The sequence below is a fragment of the Eurypyga helias genome, unplaced genomic scaffold (assembly GCF_000690775.1).
Source record: "Eurypyga helias isolate BGI_N326 unplaced genomic scaffold, ASM69077v1 scaffold3135, whole genome shotgun sequence".
NCBI classification, from domain to species: domain Eukaryota; kingdom Metazoa; phylum Chordata; class Aves; order Eurypygiformes; family Eurypygidae; genus Eurypyga; species Eurypyga helias.
In genome coordinates, this window is record NW_010251873.1 from 2,622 (window position 1) to 29,430 (window position 26,809).

A 26,809-nucleotide genomic window follows, 5' to 3' on the forward strand; every position below is an offset into this window, starting at 1 on the left:
GTGGGGTTGAAAGAAAGCAAGAGCACTGGTTTACAAAAACAATGGAGATTTTGAAATTGTTTTTTTTTCTTTCCTACAACTAAAACTACCTTTCAGAAATTCCATTCAAAGCCAAACACACTCAAATTCAATATTTAGGACACTCGCTCATCACATGACTGACCTACCCCAAGTCCTTGCTTTGATAAACCCAAACATTAGCTTAGCCGTTGCTTTGTGCTTTCATTGGAAGCCATACACACGTGAGCAGAAAAATCTTGTTCACTGTACATCTCTGCTGGCTGGCTCTGATCCTCTAATAAAATATTCCAACTTATTTTCTTTCAGTTTCCCTATTAAGGCCTTCTGCCATGAGGTTTACAAATTGTTAACAGGTAACATCCAACCAGGTGATCACCTGCAGTGTGCCAAAGGCTTTTTTATATAACCAATCCCCAACACACACACACTGGTTTTCTCTTCTATATCATCATTATCATGGAACAAAAGTGTTTAATGGCAGGAATTCTCTGTCAGGCATGGACAGGACCCACCACAGCCAAATGTGTGTTGTATGTGCTACTCTAGTGTACTGTGTATACTGTTTAGTGTACTGCCTCCAGTTTTCACCATTAAGCTGTATATATGCATGTACCTTATGAACTCCCGCATAGCCAGTACTTTGCGATTTTGCTTTAAAATTTCAACCCAGAAAAGAATTTTTATGTTCAGAAAGTTGACAATTCAGGGTAAATGCTCAATTAATAATAGGATCATTATAATAAAAAGGTATGAGGACTATTACACTGTAATGTCAGCATAACTGCAGTCACCGTGCTCCAAACCTGAACCAGGAAAGACAGCAATATTTTTCACCACCGCTCATATTCGAGGTTCCTCTCAGTTATGTAGCACGGACATTATGAGGAGTCCAACTCACATATCACCCCACAGCCCTGAAAGGAGATTTCTGCAATACGAAATGTGGTTCATAGCACAGAATCCCTTTGGATACTTCTAGTCTAGTATCTTGGTGAAATTATATATATTTGCTTAATCAAAGAGCTTAAGATGTAGTAAATTTCTACACTGCCCTGAAGGTCTCAACCTGTGTTATAGATTTATTAAGAGCAGAAATAAAAAAAGTCAGTTTATGCCTTGTTACTGACTCAAGAAAACAAGTCAATCTATGTATACTTAGTCATTCAGGCTCTCAAATCAAAACTATCCCAATGTGTGGCAAACCAGAATCTTCTTAACACTTGCTGTTGAATATAGAATCTTGTTTACATTAATCTTGTGAATCAAGGCCACTGAAGGTCTAAATCTTTGACTTTCACAGTGAAAAATAACCAACTCTACATATAACATCACAGTTATAACATTTACCATTAGATATTACACCATCAATTAGGACTCTAACAGAATGCAAGGAGCTATATTGTGTTCAGATGGATCTACCCAGCACATTGGATGAGCTGGAGTTTGACCAGAACACATCAAAAGCTGTCCACAGCTGGTAAAGGGTCACTTTTTTTTTCTTGCAAGTTTGAGAGATCAAAATAAATAAATCATTTCAATGTGGAACATCAGCAACAACAACAAAAAAATCAAATTTCTCTTTGAACTGGTTATTTTAATACGTCTTCTTCTGTTGGAGGTATATGATACTGAACTTCAAGTTTTTCTTTATTAATCTGAAATAGTTAAGTGAAAACAAACGGTGTCACAGCTCTCCTTCCCCTTTCATGTAAATATGCAATTTTAAAAAGTGTTGTAGTTGGCTATTCTCCATATTTAGATTTCTTTTCCCAAAGTGAGAAAGGCAAGAAAATCAACATATTCCCAAAACAGGTTGTCACTGACACTGCTGACACGACCGCAAGTCGCCAGCATCTTTCTTAATGCTTCATTTGTCTACTTACAGAATTGCTCCAAGTCATCTCTTTTTTTAGATTCTGGCATGGCAGTGATCGTGAGCAATGGGCATGGATTTCCTCCTAGCGTCTGGCAGAGCGTCTGCTGCCTCCAGTAAACCTTCTTGGGGTTCCTGTTTTGTTTCAGGATATCAAGATGGGACTGAGAAAAGAAGCAGGGAAGCAGATTTACAAATGAGCTCATGGTCTATAAAATCTGATTTTATTCCACTAGCTGTGTGTCATTATTGATACTAATCTCAACTCTTGCTAATTTCCCAGCTTCTCTCTTCTGCCAGTTAATATCATCACCTTTTACATCCCACAAATACGCACAAGCCATTCAGGATACATGTCAGTCGACTGAAGCTGCACAGGACTATTTATTCTTATGTCATGATCTAGGGGAAAATGTCCCTGCTCATGACAGGGGGATGGACTAGATGACCTCTAAAGATCCCTTCCAACCCAAACTATTCTATGAGTTTACCTGAACAGTTCCTAGGTGCTTTTCTTAGTAGGGTAAAGGAATTTCTATGCATACGTGAAGTCTAAAAGAGCACTGCCTACTCCTTATGTTTTAATAGGGACTGTGTAGAAACATGAGAAAACTCACCATTTTTGTGAGTTTATAGAACTGACTGATTAGCTGTCAAGCACATGCCAGTGAAACTCAGGAAGAACTCTATACTAAAGGCAGCCAAAAAGTTTACATTGAAACATTTGGTACGATCCATAGTGGGAAATTTGAAGAGCATCTTTCCAAGAAGTTATTTAAAAAGAATATTTTCTTCCCTCCTCCCCTCCCTGTGGCAGAGTTTATGGCAGTTTTAAAGAATTCTTAAGTCCAAGAGCTTCTTGAGAAACTTGAGTAAACAAATTGGCAGCTTAAGAAAAATTACTTTTTGGAATAAACTCCGATTGTCTCATTAGACACTTAGCCATTTGTCACCCACACACCAGATGATGTGTAGTTCTCTGTTTACATTCTAATTGCAAGTGGGAAGAGTAGTGTAAGTAATCCCATCAGAGTGTGTTGCTAAGTGTTGTAGAACACCAGTTGTCTCTCCAGTGATATAGTACAGTATGCACACTTGTCCTAACAGCACTACCTAAAACACACCAATTCACTGAACAACCCTTACGTGGAAACTTTGTCTTTGCAAGTCAAGGCTAAATTTTAACCAATGTTTATGGGACAAGACATTCCTGTTCCTCAAACCTTGGAGCTTGCCGTCTTTCGGACTGCTTTCCCAGTATCCATTTGTATGCAAACACAGAACTGAAATTTACAGCCATCTATGTCATAAAACAATTAACATACTGCTCTACAAAATAAATTCAATTATTAGACGCATCTAAAGCTCTCATAAATACAGAGGATTCAATATAATCCTTTACTTATGTTCCTGGTACCCAGTGAAACTTAATTGGGTATAGCTGCCACAGAGATTTCAGTTAGATATCCAAACAATTAACACACTGATGTAAAAATAGATAAATTACTGTTCATAAAATAAATGTAATTACTAATGGACAAAAAGTAATGAACTGCAGAGTACATCCAGTCCAAACAGGATTCTGCAATATGTATTTCCTGTAAAAATGCCTGTAACTATTAAATATATATGATCTTTAAAACCATTATTCAAATTACTAACTCTATACACAAGTTTATCTTCTTCCCCAAAGCACTATGTATTTAATTGAGCCCTTGGGTTCATAATCACTTAATTTATTACTGATATGTAAAACTGACATACTTCACAAGTGGACAAATGCTTTAAAATGAAATCTACTGGTCCACAAACCTGATTTAGTTTATTTACTGTGGAAATTAATGTAACATGAAAATGTGTAAATTGCATCACTCGACATTTTAAATTACTACATGCAGAGAAGCCTTTTAGAATTACTAGAGGCAACAACTTTGCTTTGGTTAAAGAGCTGGACATGACTGTCTATCAATCTTTTCCATCCATAATTCCCATTTACCAAACTTTATGGTCCTTACTGAGTCTGAGTTCATTTAAACTTTTCCTGGCCAAAATTCCCTTTAATTTCAACGAGCATTTTATTTGAAGATGCAGTGAAATAATTCAATACTTGGCCCTGCAAGTCTAGGATTAACATCTTTTTAATCTCTGTTGTATTCATTCACAAGCAGGTGAGATATTCAGGGATTCCTAGAGCATACAAACTCTCAAAATCTCTCTTGTTTTGTGCCAGCAGAAGATATAAATCAATAACAGTAAAATAATGACGAGGCATTGCATTTCAGTGATGAAGTACGGTGGCAAAAAAGTCCACCCAATTCTTCAGTACCGCGTTTGTTTTTTCTCCTGCAGACTGCTGGTACGTACATGCCTTCAAGGCTACAAGTCAAACCCCTCTACAGGAGCATACTCTCTTCCTCACTGATATTGAGAAGCAACTAATGAGAAGTGAGCTAGCAGGCGTATTTTGGAATGTGAAGGCTTGACAGGCCCTATCCGAGTTCTTGGAAGCAGTTTCTTTGAACATCTATAATGGGAGGCAAAGCAGTTGACAAGAGACTGTTGCTTCAGTGGGAATTAATCTAAGCCTAACTATGCTGGCATGGCTAGTAAGTGGGAGAGGACGTTGTTCCCCTTGCAAGCATAGTTTTTAACATCTGGTAATGGCAAACTGATACCGTTTTAAAAGCAGAGTGAGCCCAAACATCACCAACCCATATCAGCATTTATTGCCCAGAGAACAGGGGTGCACAAAGGAAGCTGAGAGAAGAAGGAAGGGGAACTGCTGTACTAGAACTACATCTTAATTTTCAGTAACATCTTTCTCATCTTTAACAACAAAGCAAAGCTACTCCCAGAACTATTAATTTCCCTTCTTTCATCCTAACTTCCTTTCAGACCTTGGGCTCTCCTGCATCAATCATAGAGAAAGCACATTGGATGCATTTCCCAGAAAATTCCCTTACCATCCACGCCTGGCCAGAAAAGGCTGTAGAAAACAAATCCTTTCCCAGGAAAAAAACTTGGTAAAACACAATAATATAATTTACACCTTGGACTTGCATTCTTTTAGTTTCTGTACTGACAGCACTGGTGGGGGTTTCACAAATGCCTGCTGACAGTCCAACCGGCACAGTGGAAACAGCTGAGCAAGCATTCAAGTGAGGTCCAGCACTGTGGTATTGCTGGGTACAGCCCTGAGTGCTGAGCTGTTACCCTGTCAGAAGGAAGAACAGGCAGCATTTGCTTCCGAGTTACCATGAGCTTTACCCCCTGCTTCCCACCCCTTTCAGAAGGAAGATCCTGCAACTCTAAGTACGTCTTTAGTTTGTGCTATGACTGTTATAAGAACTAATGGTTTGTACCACAGCTTATCCCATACAGAAATTTCTTTTCTCCTACAGCATTCTGAGCTTCAGAGCTGGCAGGGGCTGCAGTTGCAAACAAGGCAATGAAAGCATCATAACCATTAAATGTCTATGAAAATAGCCCTCTATGCTATCTCATAATCTACATATACCCAAGCATCTCCAACCCGTAAGTGGACATATCAATATTACCATCATTGTAGAGTAGGTATAGGGGTAATGGTAGGCCAGGTAGCAGACATCATCATTATGAGGAAACTTGATGCTGAAGGTGAGTGTGTAGTAGAATTTTCCCCTCACACCTCCTCCTGCAGCTGCACTGCAGCGGTAGTGGTTTCTAGAAGAGAAAAAGAGGGGAGAAGTAGATGGTTTTCACTTCTAGATGCACATTTGGAGTAGCTGTGAGAGAATGAAACATTCAGAGAAGCGTCCACCCTGAATGAGCTTTCATCCTATACTGTAGATGGTCTCCAAACTCAATCAGTCATTGTATCAAGACTGGGAAGACCCCAAGTACAATCACCCAATCCCAGTGATGAACGGGTACCAAAAAAAGGTAACAGCGCTAAACACCACCTAGTATCACAGCAATGCACCTAGTCTGTATAGAAGAAGGAAAGTTAGAGAAACCATGGCTCCTTTAGACAAAGGTGAGAACAGGATCACAATGGTAAGTACCACTGACCAAGGTGGTACACCGGATTGAAGGGTGCCTTGGGATTCACACAGTACCCAAAGAGCTGCAGGGAGTTAAGAGGCAGAACTGCGTGTGGCAGTACTGGCAGAGCCAGTCGCAGCTAGTCCCATGCTGCTAATGGGTGGGAGCTCTCTCACAGGAGAACAACAGTGAGCTTCCTTTTGTGAAGGTGCAAATGAGAAGCCAGGTAATACTTGTTCATATATCATAGTCCAGATGTATTTAAACTCTTGCATTCAACTAACACTACTGTATTACTTCCAGCACCTGAATTATCTTGCTCAGAGATGCAAATACCTAATCACAGCCCTGAACAATGCTGCGTGAAAGCATTCTGTGAAAACCTGGAGACTCTGAAAACATGATTACGCTACCAAACTAGCCATTCAGTTCCATCAGAGAAAGAAAAGGGATATTTCAGGAATGAAAAAAAGACATGCATAAAAAGATTTCAAATATCAAAGGCTCTTTCCTGAGTAGGAAGAGAGTGGGTTTGGGTGGATACTGCACACAGAGAAAAAATGACCTCATACAGATATGCAGGTTGTGAACTGACAAAAACCTTTTGGATCCCTCCCTTTTCAAAGACTTGAGCCTTTCTCTGGCAGGGAGCAGTTGCTCCCTAAAATATGGGCAGCTGATCTTGACATGGAAGCCAGCAAGGCAGGGACCTCAACAGCCATGGTCCCCTTCCCCAGTACATAGGGGTACTCAGGGATGGCAGACAGGTTCAACCATGCATCCAGATCAGTCAAATTCATGGTGATGTGGCAGGCCTGGGTCAAGCCAGGAAGTCAGTCCATGGGTCAGGACCCAGATCACAAGAACTGACAGCCAAGCAGAGACAAATCTGTCACTGAGGTGGAGCCTTGCTACAACAGAGCTCAGACAGGGACTGAATGGTCAGGACAGAGCTTAAGCGGGCAGAGGCCCTGGGTGAGGCTGCTCAGGGTCACGAATGTCTATTAGTGCACTCAGGTCCTTGACGCTCCCTTCATTAAAGCTACAGATTCTCAAAGTGAGCTTCTCAATCTAGCTCCAAGAACAGATCTTTTGCAGGAGACAATCTGCTGAAGAGATGACTTCAGGCTGAGTAAGAAAGTTTTCTTTCAGCAAAGATGAAGAGACAATTCATGCACTTTAAGGAGAAGCCTCACAGCAAATTGCATCCATAAATACATTTCAAACAATATTTTTCCCACATTGCACCAATTATGTTGTTGCCGAATCTTCTGATTCTGAAGGACTGTGAGGTTTCTTTGACAAATGTTATCATCAATGTTGCATTAAAATGCAAAATAGAAGCAGCAACCAAAAGATGCAATTTCAGCTTCTGAAATTTACAGTACTGGTTTATTTTGTGGCTGTTCATTTTTATTCAAAGGGGTGGTGAGAAGAGATAATTATTCTTGTCAAATTCTCCAAAATAATCAGCTCTTTTTCACAAGGAAGACACAAAACAATGCTGCTGGCTTTTCACCTGAATTTAATAGTTAGGAGCACGTGGGGTGAGTGATATTGACTGGATCAATAGATAGTACGGGGACACCAAGTCACAGTGGTAAACTGAAAAGCCTATGATTTTATTCTCAGCTGAACCCTTCAACCCATCTTTTGTAAATAAACTACCTTAATATTGGACAAAGAAAAAAATATACAATGAACCAACATATAAAGAAACATCTACTTAGCTATTATACATGTATTTTAGTGGATCCAAGATTTGAGGCTTTTTTTTTAAGTCAGAACAATGATATTTAATCTAGTTCCTGTTCGTTTTGACAGTGAAGGATAATTAAGAATCATTTTTTCTATAGTGCATAAGGAAAGTACTCATCTCCCCAGCCTCTATTATATTCAATGTCACTTGCAAGGTTAAATGACCTTATTCAGAAAGAACTGTTATAAAGTACTGTGATCTTCTGAGTCCTCCCCTCCAAAATTCACATTTGTAGTCAGAGATGTGGGAGGAAGCAGGTCTTTGCAGGCAGATACTGCCTAAATATCTTACATACACATTATTCCCTCCTGTCCCTAATGCTCCAGCAAAGGCTTCTCCCTCTACAGTCTGTAATTTTGCAGCCAAAAGCCTCTCTCCTGTCTAAAATAGCCACTTAACCCAGGGGTTTTGCAGCAGACACCTCCAACCTTGATGCTACACTGGTAGATAACAGTTCTCACCCCGAAGGTGTTCAGATCGCACGATCCTGAGGGTACGGATGCACAGTGCTCACACTGCTCAACAGCACATTTCATTCTTGGTTTGAGCATCTCTGCTGTTCCAGCAAACCACCTGCCCAGAACAGGTATTTCAATCTATAGCAAGCTATCTGGTAGTAACAAGAAGCTTACAAGTGGCTTTGAGGCTTCAACATTCTTCACTCATGCACTGAAAAGACAAACCACTTGTGTGTAAAGACTGTAAATGATCATGTATTCCTACTGCGTATATATGGTCTCCGCGCAATCCATCATGCAATGCAGTGTGCTCTGAATCTTTTAAAAAGAAACCTAAAAAAATAGCATTTTTCCTCCTGCCTCACTCTCCCTTCTACTGCCGTCACCCTGAGATAGCTCTTTTGCCTCCTTGTTCCTCCATCTGGCTCACCCCTTTTCCATCACAACACTCTACCATACCAGCATGAAGCCCAAACAAACAAGCAAGGAAGAGAGGAGGGGGAAAAAAAAAATACCCTAGCAACACCTGGTGCTCACTACCTTATTCATGTTCTCTTTCAGAAAATGTTCAGTCTCACATGCTCACTGGAAATTAATACAATGATTAGTGGAAAGAAAATAAGAGACCAAAGTGAGGGGTTTTTTTAATCATCATGCAAGCTGTATCTACTGTGCCTTTCAGTCACTTTATAATAGTTAAATCATTTTGCTTGCTGTTCTCCTTCAGAAATAATGTACGGGTAGTATACCTCTAGCATAGGTGTCCTGGAAAGTTAATTAATAATAATTACAATACTTCTTATCACTTACTCTGCACGACAGTTTTGTGAGCTTCAAATACCTTTGTAGACATTATCTAATTAAAACTTGCTTCCCATTTATCTATTCCCATTCTTTGTGTGGCAGACAAGTGACTCTAATTTTCCATCCTTTATAGATGGGGAAACAGACACAGACAAGCGTCACTTGGCCACAGATACGTTTGGCCAAAGATACAGGCAGGTCAGTAAAGGAGCTGGATTGTGACTCAGGAATTCAAAAGCACCAAATGATACAAGAACATCCCTTGGTCATCTGATCTTCAGGCTTCCCATCTGCAGCATTTAGTATAGTAAAAAGCACTGGTAGGGGAAGGAATATGGCCTCGTATCATCATAGATTAAAATGGTAGAAGAAAATATAAATATCCCATTTCAAAACAGAGTCCAAACAGGACAAACTATTTATCACTCCTAATCTCCTGATGCATTTCCTTTGTCCAAAATCCTTCTATCTGGAGTCTGGTATCTTCATCTTACATGCCCTGAACTTCTCACATGTCCAAGTGTGGCTGCTAAGTGCATTATGATTTAGTAACACCTTGGTTCATTTTATAAACAAAAAGTATTGAAGAACTTAGGGGCATAGCTGTTATTTTGGAGGTTGACACATTGAAAACTGCAAACTGCAGAACACAGCTCCCCTTTCAAGCACCAAATCAATGCTAAGATATCTTTATTGTCAAGATTGCAGGCAGAATCCCATCTGAAGCAGAATATTCCCACAGCCATCTCTTTATTAAAACCTTCAGTCATATTATAAAGGTCAGGTGCTCTCAGACTGAGACTCGTGTCTCAGCCCCCTCTTGTAGAGATCATTAGAACTGAGAGGTGGCCTGCTAATGCTATGGTGATGATTTAATCTAATGTGATTATAAAGATGCTGAAAAGAGAAGACCTAGTTCTGACACCACTATGATCACCAAACAGCCAAGTCTCTAGTGGCGATCTGAGAACAAAACACTTCACGTACCTCATTACTATCTGTGAGCTGACTATTGTCTGAAAAAGCAGGAGGTTAGATAATATGCTCAGAATGAGCCATGAAACCAAAGGCACAAGCACACTGTCACCAATTCAGCATGCTGCCATTGTTCCTTAAATAATTTGCCAGAAAGGAATATTATTCAGCACATAAAAGCTGCAAGATAGCAAGTAAATTAAATGATCTTCTAGTAACTGCAACTCTGTTTATCATGAGTGTATCCTGTCTCTTCACAGAGAGGCAATAAAATAGAGCAGAAGTGTCACTCAGCTTCCTTTTGACAAGAGCCCTGCTAATATTCTCCGTAACATAAAAACTCCCGTGACACATATGGGAAAGGTGCACGATGACAGAGCTGTGCCACAACATTCATCTTTATGACTGAACTTGTCAGAAAAGATCAGCCAACGTGCATCACCCAGACATCTTACAAATGGGCCTTTCCTCCCACTGTCCTTCAGCTCAGAGGTTGGTCTCAATAAAAACCCTGCGGCAAAAGAAATTAGGGGCATCTTTGAGTTCCTCCTTATTTTTGTAACATCACACTTTTCCCATATTTACGAATAACTCCTGGTAAAACTAATTGGATGAGGTTCCCTTCAAAAACATGCCAGTCCCACCCCAGGATATCTGTGACCAGGATGAATGGAAATGAAGTGAGCTGCTTTCCCCAAAACACAGGCAGCATGATATCACAGTATCAATTCCATCGCCTCCTGTTCTGAGCAATCCCAAGCATACATGCTTTACATTCCCTCCCACATACAACTTCTCATGACTGGGAACCTCTCCTATAATCACTGAAATAGAAAGATTGTAGTTTCAGAAGAGGTGAAAGTGGATATATGTGTGTGTATGCGCCTTCTTGTATTTACAAAAAATGAGTAACCAAGACTAAACAGTAAATGAGACACACAACAGTTAGTTATCCTAGATGAATATGTTGACATCTAATTCAATGTACAGTTGGAAAACAGAATATTCCAAATCAATAAAACTGCCTTCTCTCACATGCTCTGAACAAGAATCTGATTACAGGCTTAATTGTACAATCGTGGCTTACTCTCGGAAGTCAGCTGCTGTTTAATCACCGCACAATAACTGCTTTGTTAATGACATGAGAAGCCACTGCTTCGGTAATCAGCGTGTTGGCCAGATTGCCCAATGAGAAGCCCATAATCACAGAAGCCAGAGGTTACAGGCATGAAAAGGAAGCCACTGCCCCACAGTACATTAGCTCTTAAAGGTAGAAAAGGTTAGGTGAGTAAAGGTTAGTGAGGAGTACGTGGAACAAATTAAAATAGCTACTGAAATTGCTACAGGCAAGATGCTAGGTTGAGAGAGGATAAATCTAAGCCTTCAGCACTGCTCAACCCCTCACCAAAAAAAAAAAAAAAAATCAACACATATCTTTGGGATGACTTGGATTTTTTTTGGTATAAACAAAAGTTTGAGCTCTGCTACTTCTGGAAGGCAGCCCACTGTCACTGTTTGGGTTTATTGTCTCATCAAATCCACTTGTGAACAAAGCCACCTCTGAACTTAACAGCAGAATTGTGAACTACAACACAAATACAGTTTCTTACAGAGAAAAAGCCCATTATTTCACATGAGTTCCTAAAATCAGCCTCATCACATAAGCTCACAAAGAAAGGAGTATCCTTTAGAATATCCGAAAAGCTCCGCTGTGTCGTGAGAGCACTACTTACCATGCCAGACAACTATCAGTGTTAACTGTGTTAACACCTTTCTGGTTTCTTGTATTACCCTGCCCATCTGCAGTCACTGGGTAGCCCAAGCCCTGTGCTTCAACTGCAAGGTATTAGAGGCAAGGACCAGAGATTTGGGTTGTTTATACAGTGCCTAATGTAGTACCCATGGAGTCCAGAGACATTGAGGCATTTTGGTGATGCAGACTGAACAGGAATCACGATAGAAAAAAAAAAAATAATCAGAAGCGCAAAAAATCCCAAACAAATAATAAATTGTCATTCAGGCATTCTCAGCCCCAGCTTTCAGGTCATGACAGGTAAGTCCAGGATAAAATAGCTAACACCAAATGCTGTAGTATTTGATTACAAAGTATGTGCACTTCTACTGTAATTCATCCTAAACATGCGACCTCTTTTTTTCCAGTGCAGCGCTCCTCTTCATGCTTGCACCACCCCAGGCTGCATCATTCCCAGACATCCCACTCACGAGACCTCAGGCAAATATATTTACTCACACCTGTAATTCTGTCCCCCAGCCTTAAACTCTGCACAGATTTTTCTAAGTCAAAACATACCAATTGTCCTAGTCCTGAAAACCGTCCCATTCTCACCTTTAAAATAGTTTGTAGGTAATACAGATAACATTTTGGAAGCCTTAAAAAAAAGAAACAGGGTTTCTTTCAACCTACTGAAAACCCAATCTCCATAGGCAGATTGAATCAGGGATCTGACTTGCACAGCCAGATTGAATTAGGGATCTGTTTTCTGCATGAAAATGAGATACCCCGGTGAATCATGTTTCTCACGTGAGACAAGCTCCAGCTCAGAGACAAGTTAAAGATGAGACCAACCTAGTGTTTTTCTTCTGAGGCTCTGACACACTGCAGAAACACCCTGAAACAGGGCATTTTCATAAATCTCAGCCCAGAGCTTGTCCGAAATCCTTTACCACCTCTGTTGCCTAACCCCAATAGAAAGACAAAAGTTCCTGTATGACTGTGAGTAAGGCTCATCCCTACTGTTTCTGCTACCAGGACAGGGTCTGTAAACAGTGCTGTGACATCAATAAACTGTGGTCCACAGAGCAGTTTGCCTTCTAGGATTTGAGCTCCTGCTTTGCAGAGAAGGGAAGCTGCTGAAGATATTAATGTATAGAGATAGATTCACAAACAAATGAAGGTGTACTTGTATATGTCTGTTTCTACCTATAAATACAGGTGTATATATATAATACACACATGTCCTGTGTATACTCACCCTTTCTTTAGCTCCTCAGCTCCTACACCTCTTGCAAAAGTCAAGCAACAATCCCATTTGGCTCATTTCTTCCTGGACTACCTATCACTACCCTGTGGGTTAAGCTTCCTTGTATGCCTGGCTACATCAGCCAGGTTTGAGCACTTCCCCCATTCCTTTTCTTCCTCCTGGGGAAGTGAATTCTGCTCATGCCCTGTTTCTCCCCAGGCATCTAGTAAGTGAGACCTCACTTGCAGGTGTTTTCTGAGGGTGGAAACACATAACAGACTGAACTAGCACTGATTTAGCGACAAGAAACAGGGGGCACTGATGGTCAAACGTTATCAACATCAATATAGTTAACACGAAGGCAACAGAGGGGAAAGGAAACCACAAATTATTCACCACAAATGGACTTACTTGTAGTAGCAGATATCATGGCCTGCCCGAAGCCAGCAAGCCCTGCCCTGGAGAGCTTCCTTCACTGAATACATGACCAGCTGCATGCCTACATAAAACAAGAGAGTTTCAAATGACATGACTTCCCTGGCTGGAAAAGGGAGAGAGGAAAAGGGTAAACAAGCAGCATCATTATTTTGTCTGTGCTCTCTCTGCAGATAGTTTATGCAAAGTAAATACATTTCCCATCACCCCATGTTCTGTTCTGATATAGCTATGTCTGTACAAAATACACCTCCGGAAGTATTGAGCTGAATGGAATTAATCAGAAAATAAATTATCCTCCTGGCCTTTGCAAAGGCAGAATTCAAGCTCCTCTGTTTACAAACAGACAGAGGAAGGAAAAGAAGAAACATATAGGAATCAAGGTATCAACAAGATCAGTAATTTGTTTAGTCCAATATTTTATGCTTGGCTGCACCACTATTGGAACCTTAATCCTCCCACAACGTTGGAGAACCATGGTGCATCTAGTACCATACCTTCAGAAAGTAGCAAACAAAACTAGGTGGTTTTAAACTTGCCATTAGTCCTAATACCCATGTGTCATAAATGCTGATAACAACAGCTTCTTTGTACTATATTGTATCAGAAGATGACTTCTTCCTGACCTCCAAAATATTAGTATTACATGCCCTGAGGTATGAGGTTTCTTTTGATCTGAGCTGGATAGACATTACTCAGAGCTCTGTGAAACCAGTCCATCTGCAGGCAGTTTTTCTATCAAATTCCTTTGCTCTGCAGACCTGCCTGCTCCTTTACAGGTACGGCAAGGATCCTGCCCTCCCCAGCAAAGCTCTCTGCACAGGATGTCCCTGGTGAGGTGGGGGTGCAGGGGGGATGGCAGCACTTCTGTATTTAAGAAAGGGAGAAACATCCTTTCAAGTATTTATGCAGGTCGATACATTGCCCCCTGAGCCTTCTCTTGACTTGGAGGTGTCACTTGAAAATCGTTAATACCGATGACATATTTCCATAAGCATCTATTCAGTTTCCCTTCTTCCTTTGGGTTTCTCTGTTTAACTCTCCAGTGCTTTAAGAGCTGGCAAGTATAAGAGCAGACATGCTTTTCCAGCTCACCTCTGGCTGCTGTGTGGGGTAGCCCTAACTAGCCTACAGCTAGGAGTAACCTCTATATAGCAGTTTCCCAAACTAGTGCCATGAGCTATGTACAACAGCAATTCTGTGTTTGGTTCCAGGACACGGGCCACACTGAATTTCAAAATCCAAACCTGCTCAGAAGCCCAGTTCATCAGATAAGGGATATGAAGATCAGGGTCCGCAGTGTTCTCAACATCCCAAATTTCATTTCCTGGCCTCCTCAGAGTCCAAAGGACATGCCTCCCCACACCACCCACCCCCACTGCCTCCAAGCAATGGTTGATACTGGTCTGCCATCTCATTTTAATTGAAAATATACATATAAATACTAGTTTTCCCTTCCAACTTGCCCTAGGGAAATACTAATTTTTAGAAATCAAACACAAATCAGGCTTCTGACAAAATCTGATTGTTTCCCATGGTAGAGTATGGTGGTGGAAAAAGGGGAAGGAGAGGTGTAAGATTGCACCCTCCTCACTTGCTCTGCTCCTGGTCACAACTATTTAATGAAATACCCTTTTTGCCGATTTGAAAATCGCACAGTGCCATCTAACCAAGAGCAAAAGAGAATGGGGGAAAAAAAAATCCAAAACAGATCAGTAACCAGGAGCTGTAAAGTATTGCCACCCATGGCACTCTGGCATTACATCACCACTGGAAGCTTTTAGTATTATGGCACGGGCATTAGCCCAGGAAAGTGCAGAGGGAACACAGTGAATAAACAACATCTCTTACCAACAGTCTGTGTAAATATTATGCATGTGCTGGAAGGGATAGTGAACCTCGCTCAGCCAAGCTAGATAAGCTAGAGCTTCACTGCCCTCTCCGAGCAGCAGAAGTAACCCACAGGAGAATTACTTCAACAGCCAATCCCACCTATGAGCCATACAAAAGTAAGCCATGGCTTAGCCTCCTTACACCGGGTGATATTTTCACATTTTTCTTCCAAATACGTTTTTCATTGCATGCTTGAACATGTGAGTCATGTACAATTTGAGGTGTGCAAAATGCGATTACAAACGCTGACAACAGCCAAACTAGCAGATGACAAGCAACCTTCCACCACCGACAGCCAGAATCTCGAGCTACGAAGCTGCTGGTGGCTGTATCACAGGTTGTATTAGGGTTTCTATGAGGACCTCAACATACTTCATTCTCAGACTGCTACCAGACACACCACACTGAATTGTTTAGTAATTCAGGGAAGCAGAATAAAATGACAATAAAGAAAACTTTCACTTGGGATCTATATTAATACTTGAACTCTTGCCCTTAGGGTTAAAGGGCAAATGCCTTATAATTCATTATGCCATTCATCTGGCCAGATTCACAAATACAAGTGACAAGCCATTCTAGCTCCTAGTGCTATTTGGTTTGGGTACACTGATCCTGAGAGAGTTCTCCTGGTGGTGTCAAAGGCTGTATCCACATTCCTCTATGCTTCAGAGGAATGCAAAGTCTGATATTAGGGGCTTATTAAGCATTCCGAGTCAGGTCTTGAGCTGGTGTAAATTAACACAGCTCCATGGAAACAAATAAAAATCTAGCCTATGCCAGCTAAGGATTCAAACCACAGTCTCCATGCAGAAGAAATAATTTCTCTTCTAAAACAGGCACTGAAAGCTGGTATTTGCCTTGCCTATTTCTGAGCAATGCCACCTTCCTCCTGAACCACAGACTGCGACAGGAGATCAACGACAGGCAGGAACAGAATTTTTTTATCATTAATAGAAGCAGGAGTCTCAGTAGGTCTAAAGGCAAAAACATCTTTCTGGATAAGCCCAAAGAATTATGAATATTTGTTTGAGGATTATCGACATTTATTTAAATCTTAGAAGAACTCTCCAATCTTATGCTGTTCATTCAATTCCAACAGATAGTCTTATTTCCTGTCTCTCAACCCCAGTGCTATTCTTCCTCAGTTCTGGTCTCTAAACACAAAAATGGCAGGTTTTTTCCCCACAAATCCAAATATTCAGCTTACTCCACAGACCTCTTGGGGACAGAGAAGGGTCCTTTGACCAATCTAATGTAACTTTCAGTGGATTTCAGAAGAGATAAGATTAAATTTACAGTCTCCCTTACACTTACAGACGTAAAAGTTCAAAATCTTTATGAATTAAAGATATTCTTGTGAACAGGAGACTACCCCAATTCCCCAAAAACTCATACCATAATTAAATTGGCTATTGAACTTCTCACAGTTGATAATATTGAAGCGATAGGGAACAGCTGGTTTCATGTCACGGACTTCAAAGTAGAACCACTGGTGATGCTGGTTGCTGTTCACATCTGCATTCATAATTAAGTCATACTCCAACCTGCAAAGGAAGACCAGAAAAAATGGTGCCCATGAACCCCTCACTATTCTACCACTGAACCTGCTGATGGGAACAGTCTATGTAACCAAATGCATTAATATCCTGGGACTGTCAAAGAACACCATCAAACCAGCGGTGCCCAAACACACCATTAAATACTCACACTATGTTAATCACCTCAAAACATTTTGAGCTCTGTTTTCTCACTCCTGCTTCTTTCGTGGCATCTAGGCACTGGGGGGCATGATAAGCTCTGCCTCATATAACCTGCTTCCCTGGCCAACCCTTTCCAAAAGGGGAACTCCAGCATCTCGTGCTGTGGTCATGGCAGGAAGGCAGGATGAGACACAGCTGCTTCAGGCGTACTTACTCACGCACTTGGATGGCTTTGCGAAGGTTTCCAGATTCAAACTTCGAGAAGAATGTCAGACAGCCTGGAGCACCTGGGCTTGAGTGACTGCAGTAAAGCAAAGCAAGGATACCTATAGCAGGTTGCTTCAAAGACAAGCCTTCCCCAGCACCTTTAGTAAGATAATGTAGGGTTTTGTAGGTCTGTTTTATAAGCAAGACCCTGAGAAGTAACAAGAGGTGAGCAAATCCATAACCTTCTTATCCAATGCCTTCTCTGCTATTGCTTTCTCATCTTTTTCTCCTTTCCCAATACTCCCTTCTGTCCCAGTTCATATTTACTTTCTTTATTCAAGTTACTTTCTCCACTGAGTTATTCCCATTAATTTATTCATTGCAGAAAGCAGCTCTATAAAATTACTATAGATTTACTCTTCCTTTACCTATACAGTTTCCTTCTCCTAAAGTTTAAAAAGCCTTAAATTCATCTTGAACAACTTCACAGTTCTCTCCTTCCTCAGACTGTCCTTCACTTTTCCCTTTCCCACCCCCACCCAAAGAATTTTCTGGGTCACTCATCCTGCCTTTGAATGCAATTTCCTCATTTTGAGGACCCTCTCAACTACCCTGTGCTACATTTTCTCAAGGACCACAATTGCTGGCCATAGTTGAGAGCTTAAAACAGTTCACAAGGTTGAATGTTTGTTTACAGAAGCCGTTTAAGTACCACGCCATTCAGGGTTCACGTACAGCCTGTGACACTGGCCATACAGGCACTCAAGTCCACTCTCAATGGGAAATGTCACTTCAGGGTGCAGACAGACCGCATCTGGATTCACAGCCCTCAGCGCTAGCCTGCATACTTCTGTTCCAAATCACTATGTGCAATGCTTACGTATCCAGGGACACCCTACAGTCCCTGTCATTCATAGATTTTCTTGTTCAGTCCAAAAAGTTTTGAGGTTCTCTCGCTCCAGTGACTTTCACAATAAACTCTTTCACCAGACCCACTGACTAGGAATCTGCTCCTCCTGCAGATTTTACAGAAGGAGCCTTTACCTCCTAGCTTATTTCTTCTATACCTTTATCAGAGCTGAACAAGTAAACTGAGCTTGCTACCTAACCCAGCACTGACAATGCCCCTGGTTACAGTGCTCAATTTAAAGTTACCCACCTGGGCACATCTAAGTCAAACACGGTTCTGCCTATCACATCACCTGGCTGGATTAAGCGGCGAACGTCATCTAGTACTTTCTCCCTAAGGGAAAGAAAAAAAATAGTCAAATTGTAATGACATTATGAGAAATCTCAGTATATGGTAATCTTGTAGAAGAAATATGAAGAGTTTTGGGAAATTCTTTTGAAGGACTGTTAAGAAAGAGGACTTCTGTGTGCTAATTCCAGGTGAACTTCGTTTGTATAATAGATCTGTTTATTTTACCATAAGAAAGCTCCTGCTCCATTCCCATTACAACAAGTTGTCTTTTGCATTAAATGACTGGTTCTGTACAATTTTTATTCTCTACAGTATTCTGTCAAGTTTGATTTATCCCCAGTTCTTCCCAGTCACTGTCAATCTCCCAAATGGCCAGCCTTGCCCCGTAAGGAAATATCTGCCATAACTTCTAAAGCTACTGGTCTGTCTCATAGTGAATCTTGACTTTGAATCAAGCTAATTTCTACTCATTATTAGACTGAAATTCTCTGATCCCTAAAGATCACCAAATGTGGAATACCAGAGACCTTTGCAGCAACCGTGTTATGCCCTGAAGCATGCTATGACTATTCCCATTTTAGCTGTATGGTTACACATGTTATTCTAGTCATAAACCCAAAGTTTTTAGACCAATAGTGCAAGAAGAATATGATAGAATGGTTTTGCCTCTAAATAAGATTTTTAGCTTTTATATTTGCTGCAGAAAGAATCATTATCTCTAGTGGTCAGAAATCAGTGGTCTTCACAAATACCATTTGATTAGCATTGATCAACTCCAAAGTTCAGCACAGAACCCAGTCTCTTCGCTATCTGCAAATAATTCCCTACGCCACTAAAAAGAAAAGCAAAGTCAATGCCCATAGCCACACATGGAACAGAGAAAATGGGAGTTGTAAGAAGAGCTTCCTCTCCCAGCAGTTTCAAAATACAGCTTTCCTCTCACCTGAAACATGAGAAAAACCTCAGCCTGCAGCAGTGTGCCAGCAGGGACACCTGTTTCTGCGTTTTTGTGTGATGCATGCCACGTATGCTGTCTTCCCTTAGTAGGCTGGACAACAGGGAAGGAAAGCAGTCTGCTTACCTTGTCCCTGCTGATGCTCTCTGGCTCATGACAGACTTCCCAGAAGCAGATGCACATGGCTGGGGAAGGAGGAGATGCTTCTGGAACGCCCCACGGAGCAGGCATAGAGCAAGAGGCATAGAGAGAAGGGACAAGCAGCAGCAGAACAGACAGGGAGATTCCCGAGAACAACCTGACACAGACACACTGCCCTGGGAGGACAGAAAGGATTTTTCCTGAAAAAGCCAGCTGGGACTCATCTGGCTTCAAGCATTAAAGGTGGCTGGATTAAGAGCAAAACCGAAGGCAGAAACATATCCCAAAAGGACAAAGTCTTCATCTCCAAAATGAATTTTTCTCTGTGTTCTAACATCACAGATTCACAGCTCCTTCTGGGTCTTGGAGCATTTACTTTAAGGAAAAGCCACTGGTAAATCTATATCAGAGCTTTGACCAGTTTACAGTCCCATCACACACATAAGAACATTGATAACGCTAACTCTATCAATAACTACTTTAATTAATAACAATTTAGAATATAAGATTGAGGAGTATTTATGGATTCACAGAAGCCATAAACACCTCATTCCAAGGTTGCCGCTACCACCTTCACTTAGGAGACAAAGAAAGCAACACAGACAGTTCACAATTCATCCACTGACACACAGAAAGCCCACGTCAGAGCGAGGACATGTCTGCCGATTCCTAAAATCCTGTTTGTAACCCTATTAAGTATCATTTTCCTTCCCTCAGGAGAAAAAACTAAATAGAATCATCCTGATTTTTGGCCTATCTTCTTATGACAAATCACTGGATAACCCAAACTTCATTCCATAACTTCCTAAAACACTCAGAGGCACAATAGCCTGAACCTACATAACCCAGTTTTGAGCCTGAGAGCTCTCAGTATGGTAATTATATTAAAGCACAATCACCTTTGAACCCCATACTTGCGCTCCAACATGGGCTGGCTACAAGGAGGTGACTGGTGACCCCAGAAATCAGGGAATGCCAAGTCTTTGTAGTCTGGTACGGATTTAACGCATTTAGCCCTAGCTATGTAGAATTGAGGGCTGTGGAACGGGATATCTCCTTGGTGTTTCTCCAAAAGATTTGCCAATATATATGAGCTCTCCAAACTCCCTCCAGGATTAGGATTGATTGAGGCTTCAAACTCAGGGCAAAACATTTTTTTGTACCAAGAAGCATCTTTTGGGAGAGGGCGCAAAGTAAGTACATGACTCCTGGATAGATCCTCCTCTTCACAGGAGTCTGCATCTTGGGCTGCTTCTGCAACATCTCTCTTTTCATCACCCTGATCCCATCTGCATTCCTCAGTCTTTGTCCAGTTGTGCAGCAGGACTTTGAAATCCTTTTCCCCTGGATCTGGTCCCATCTCTGTAACACTTTGGTTTCTCCATCTGTAGGTTGGATGTTTCACAGAAGTAGCACTTGGAATGAAATGAGAGGAAATAGAGGGAAGACTCTCAGTCCTGTCCTCCAAGCTCTTCTCTTCCTCAGATTCTGATTCAAGCTCCTTTAAATTTAAAAAGCAGAAGTAATTAAAAGAAACTAACGACAGATTGTGCCTCCTTCCAGAGGAAAGCTTTCAAGGAAGAAAGATAAAATATTTGTAAATCTCCCAAAACTGTACTCATCCAATATGACAAAGTAAAATCAGCCCATGGACCACCTGCCAGAATTTCCCTATTCACAAAGCTGTTTCGACAGTAGTCCTTAGAAACTAAAAGGATCCTATTGAGTCATCTGGGTGAGTCATCTCCAATGAAAACTGATTGTTCTAACAAATTAGGGAAGATAATTCACAAGGTATTTTTTAAAAATATAAATGTTAAAGCAGGGTAAAGAAAGCCAATCTGTCATGAAAACTCCACCCCTGCCTTCATGCAAGTGCATAAATTAGTCCCATTTGTCTACTTATGGTCACAATAAGTGTCACATCACTGTGTGTACAGGAGACACATTGAGCCAGTGGTCCTTTCCAGATTCATATTTGAATCACAGCTTTCAGGTCTCCTAAATCCCAAGGCTCATAATGAGTGCAATATTCCTCTTCATTTCTCGTCCCAGCTGCAATAGAAGAGTGATTTGAACTGTGCATTTCACTAAGCAGCAGTGCAATCTTCTCCATCATTTCCTTCAAAACACTACTTGACAGTCTTTATTTTCCACATCTCATTCTGAACTTGATATTGCCAGCAAGAATACAAATTACAAATTATTATCTGACAGATTTCTCATGCGGCAATTGATTCAACAGTGCTTAGTTAACTCATAGTCAGCCAAACGTGCACCAAACATCATCACTGCCCTTCTATCACTCTAGATTCACACCAATAAACTATAGCAAGAAGTCTTAATCTTTGTTTTTCCAGTCCTATATAACACCTAGATTTCCTTTTGCAACAGCTTTGTCAAGTTCTCTCTTGCCAGTACTGCTTTTCATGTATTTCTTATTGAATATTCACAAATAAAGGAAGCTACACTGTGACAGTACCTCAAAATTATGTGAAAGTTCTGGGCACATTGCTTCATATTGTCCAAGCTCTTCTTCTGGCCGATCAAGCATCATCTTTGATCTCAATTTGTTTACATCTGTCTCCAAGTCATAATCCTACAAGAGCAGAATTAGAAAAGCATGTATATTAAACATGCCCCACAAGATGGCTGTTAAAGTAATATTCTGCATAACACCCTTGATTTCTAATGACATCATACTCTTATTTAGTCCTGTAACTGTTCTTCCCATACTCATGAAGGCTGTTAAAGTCATTTTATTGAATGGAAAATAGAGGCACAAGAGGAAAGAATACATAGTAAAAAGGGGAAATTGACTTTTTTTTTTCCATATCTGAGTACCTCAAGTAGACATACCATGAAAAGATGGTTTCAAAAAAGCTTCAAAATAAATTTAAACACATTTATAAATACCTCAGCTTGAGAGGTTTCAAAAGAAGAGACACCAACAACCAGTAGTTATTTCTGAGCAGATGAACCATTCCCTTGCTTATCTTGTCTAAAGATAAATAAGTAGGCACAGGTCTTCAAGATATAAGTGGTAAAATTCAGATTCAAAGAAACAATCACATAAACATGTATTTTAAAAGAAAATTGGCAAAGTATATCAAAGGCAAAATTTTTCTTACAGGACACAAGGAAAATCAGGAAGCTTGACACTTCTACCTTTGGATTTAGACAACCACATGGCTTCTCTGAGTGAGTACCAATGAAATAGAAAGGCCCACATCTGTATCACTGAGCTTGCAGGCACCAATTGCTTCATTTTTATCTCTCAGCGCTGCTTATAAAAGTCTGTGAAACTCTCGCCCAATCCATCTTTTATACTCTCCAACCTTTTTGATATTTTTGTATGAAAATAAGCTTCTTAGACCTCAACTATCAGCAAATCAAGGATAAGAATCAGGAAAAGATGGGGCAAAAGGGAAGGATGGAGACATGGCATTGATGACTGGCCATTACACTACAGCATTATTCAAGTTACTCAGCACGTCATTACTAAGTATGCCCCACCAAATGGCAGTAAAGATGTGATTTGCTCCTGATATATAGACTTAATTCTGAAGCAGTTGTCAAAAGAATAAAAAAAAATTGCCAGAGTGTAAAAGTGTCCATGGCATTTCAAACCGTGAGCCACTAGTTATATTGCAAAGTAGAGTTTGAACAGCTGTTTGGGCCTAGTTGAAGAGGCAGTGAAAAGCTGCACAGAGTATCTGAGGTCAGCTTAAAAGGATTTGCCACTAACAGCATAATGATGCATAAGCAGCTTCAAACTTGCTGAAGATTTGGGTTGAGAAAGATAGGAGTTGATGTGATGCTTCTGATTTTCATAGATCTGTCTGAACAGTTACTGATGGAAGTATAGAACCAAGCTTCTGTTTGGTTAGTATTACTAGTATGCATAGATATGCATTATGTAGCTGTGAAAATGTAAAAAATCACATCAATACCAGGAAACATTGTGCAAATGGTATCTCATTCAAAAAAAAGCTAAACTGAAAGTTCATTATCCATTCCCTGCTTGCTTTCCCTTTAGAAAGATGTGTCATGGGAGGGGGAGCACCTCTCCTATGACGAAAGGCTGCAAGAATTGGGCTTGTTCAGCCTGGAGAAGAGGAGGCTCCGAGGAGACCTCATTGCAGCTTTCCAGTATCTGAAGGGGGCCTACAAGGGTACTGGGAGAGGACTTTTTACAAGAGCCTGTAGTGATAGGACAAGGGGTAATGGGTACAAATTGAAATCAGGGAGGTTTAGATTAGATATCAGGAAGAAATTCTTCCCAGAGAGGGTGGTGAGGCACTGGCACAGGTTGCCCAGAGAAGCTGTGGATGCCCCATCCCTGGATGGCTTCAAGGCCAGGCTGGATGAGGCTTTGAGCAACCTGGTCTAGTGGAAGGTGTCCCTGCCCATGGCAGGGGGGTTGGAACTAGATGATCTTTAAGGTCCCTTCCAACCCTAACCATTCTATGATTCTATGATTCTATATAAACAAAACACACCAGACAAACAGCACTTAAAACTCATGTTCAGACCAAGCTCTTAAGGAAAAAAAACAAACCACAAACAAACAAACAAAAAAAAAAACCCACACCACACCAAAAACAACAAAACAAAAAAAAACCCAAACTGTTCACATCTAGTAGGTAAATCCTTATGAATAAATGAAATAGTTCAGAGGAATATAGGGTCTGTTTCTGAATGAATAACTAATTAAAGAAGGAGATAAATTCACTACGAACCTTATTCCTAATGAGCATCTTGACGAGCTCTAATATTCAGATAAAAACAGTCAGACAGGGGCAAGTTAGGACACTGAGCTAATGTGTTTTTTAAACCTCCTTTTTTCATTGGGTGACATCAGTTGAATACTTGAGGAGAAAAAGACAGGGCAAGGAATGAAAATGTCCTTCCACAGAAGGCTCAATCATATCTAATTAGACTCTATTTGCAACTTCATTTTTTAAATTTGCTTTCCCAAGCCACTTTATGTGGATAAGGCTTATTTAGCAGCACTCACTACTTCACATTTGTATATGTGTCCCTATGTATTTTCACAACAAAAAAGTGTGCACTCTCATACTCGGCTAGTAGCGGGGTTGGTTTTTGCCAATTAGGTTATGATAGGGAGAGTGCAATGGGAGAAGTCAGAAAAGGATTGAATAATTCATTATATTATTTGTCTGTGTGCAGCAGCAAATAAAGAAGAAATTTAAGTTCAAATGCCTCAGTTATGGCTTAAAAGAATTAATCTTTTTCTTAGGGTAGGTGCACAGCTCAAATATGCCCTGATATGGGAAGAAAAAGAGGGCTAGTCTTTCCATGGTGATAATTCATTTTTTTCCTGCAAAGTGCCATTTCTGGTCTACATCTAGAGGAATACAAGATCCATCATTTATCCCTGACTGTGCATGTGATTCTGATAGTCACTGCTCAGTCTCTTTACAGGAACAGAAGTCAGCAACCTACATCCATCCCCAGTGACAAGCATGGCAATTCAGACAAATGCAGGGGACTCTGATCAATGAAAGCCAGCGCTTTTTCTTTCAAATATCCTTCTGTCATTCATGTGGTGTATTTATGTGGCATATCTACATTCTCTACTTAGACAGCTTATCAGCATGTCCAAATGGACAATGAGAAGTTTGACTTTCCAGTATGTGGATGACTAAGGAAACTATGGCTCATATACCTACTTCCTCCTTACTCTCCATATCCTCATTATCCAGGTCTTTTTCAGCCTCTTCCTCTCCATCACTTTCATAGTCACCTGCAGGAGTAGAAAAGAGGCAGAAGCAAAGGTGGTGTTCAACCTAATATCCCTCTCGGGCCCTCCACAGAAATATGTGCAATTTCTTCTCTGTGCACCACACACCTTCCAACTACAACCCACCACAAGCCTGACTAAAACAGATCTCATTTCTTAATCTACTGTAAATGTTTCTGACATTAAATCTTCCACTTCCTAAAGCTCTGTTCTCTTGGACTCGAGCACTGCCTTTCAAAACCATGACAAATATCACCATGATATGGATCCAACTCTTATTACAAAGCAATACAGAGATTTTCTGCTTGGATGCAATAATATTACAGGATGCTCTTAATGTATATTATCTAGATTAGGGTGTTTTACTGCTATCATCATCATGGTATTGGAGCATCTTCCATATGAAACTGAAAGCAAGAGAGACATTGTTTATGTGTAGCACAGAGTTTGTTTCTCCTTTTCTGTGGAGTAGCTATCCTGCCTGTGCTTCAGTTCTGCTTTTCAGTGTGTTCACACCTTTCACTCATCCAGTGTGACTGCTATCTGAGGGGAAAAAGGATAATACCTCCTGCAATTCTTTACTGAAAAAGCTGCAGGACAGTGTCCCCTCCCTCCCAGCCACGGTCATGCACAGGCACAATTCTTTCTTCTTCTTTTGTTGTGGAGCAATGGCATCTCCAGCCTCTGACATGCCCACTCTGTTCCATTGTTTTTTGGATAATAAGATTTTGTTTTCCCCTTTTCCTTGCTCCTTTTCATCTTCTCTCATTTATTCTCCAAACAGAATTGCCAAGCTTTGAGAAAACCTGGGAGCAGTTTCATCTCTACTGAGTGACACTGTAGGCAATCAGATTAATTTTAACTGTAAATCTCAGGACTAGCCTGCCAAGCCTCCCTTCCCCAAATCCCACATTTCATTCTCATGCTATGCTCCTTTTCCTCCTACTGAACTTGCCCTTCAGCCACTTACCTTCAGATCCCTCACGAGGAGGTTCAGCCTTGGCATTCCCAGGAAGAGAAAAAGAATAGGAACTTCTTACTGTTGCCACAGGCAGGTGGTCCTTGGGGTAGCACTTTCTCAGAATCTGAGTGACAGTGGTTATGATTGGATCCAGACTTTTAGAAGATAAACAGTTCTAGGAACCAAAGGAGAACAACATGGAGAATTGTGTCTTACAATTGTTCTATTACACACAATCCCCCAGAGCAAGGACACTCTTCTGATTAGAATATGATTTTTTTCCCCCCCTGCTTCCCCCCACACCCCTTTCTAGCCCTGCCCTCTCCCGCCCCCCCCATCATATGCAAGTGGATTCCTTGGTCTTTTGTTGCAAAGAGAACACCCCTGCCCCTCACCCCAAAACTAAAAGCAAAGACCCCCTGAGAGATCATAGTAGTTGTATGTCTTCAACAGAAGTGAAAGGGAGTTGAGGAAGAAAATTACAGCTGGTGCACAAAGGTGAAGTTGCTCAGTAAACCAAGGCTTCAGATTTCCCCAAGTACAGTGCATCTATACCACAGCCTCCACCAGAGACTGATTGATCAATGTAGTGTCCTACCCAAGTTCACCAGTCGTACTGTGCCTATTAGTGTGTTACATTTAGTGGCTTTGGGCT

General features: G+C 40.9%; 1 protein-coding gene across 1 annotated transcript in view; it reads right to left on the reverse strand.

Moving 5' to 3' along the window:
* Window positions 1-1,904: 1,904 nt before the first annotated feature.
* The window catches only part of LOC104510013 (cytosolic carboxypeptidase 4-like), a gene marked incomplete at its 3' end in the record, with an annotated part of 36,023 nt that continues 11,118 nt past the window's right edge, over window positions 1,905-26,809 (reverse strand). The window contains exons 4-13 of the mRNA XM_010152143.1: window positions 26,164-26,329; window positions 25,123-25,196; window positions 21,909-22,025; window positions 20,326-20,927; window positions 18,289-18,372; window positions 17,137-17,223; window positions 16,618-16,766; window positions 13,306-13,393; window positions 5,452-5,596; window positions 1,905-2,058 (exon numbers count right to left, since the gene is read on the reverse strand). Coding sequence (XP_010150445.1) covers window positions 1,905-2,058; window positions 5,452-5,596; window positions 13,306-13,393; window positions 16,618-16,766; window positions 17,137-17,223; window positions 18,289-18,372; window positions 20,326-20,927; window positions 21,909-22,025; window positions 25,123-25,196; window positions 26,164-26,329 — 1,666 coding nt within the window. The remainder of the gene's footprint in view (window positions 2,059-5,451; window positions 5,597-13,305; window positions 13,394-16,617; window positions 16,767-17,136; window positions 17,224-18,288; window positions 18,373-20,325; window positions 20,928-21,908; window positions 22,026-25,122; window positions 25,197-26,163; window positions 26,330-26,809) is intronic.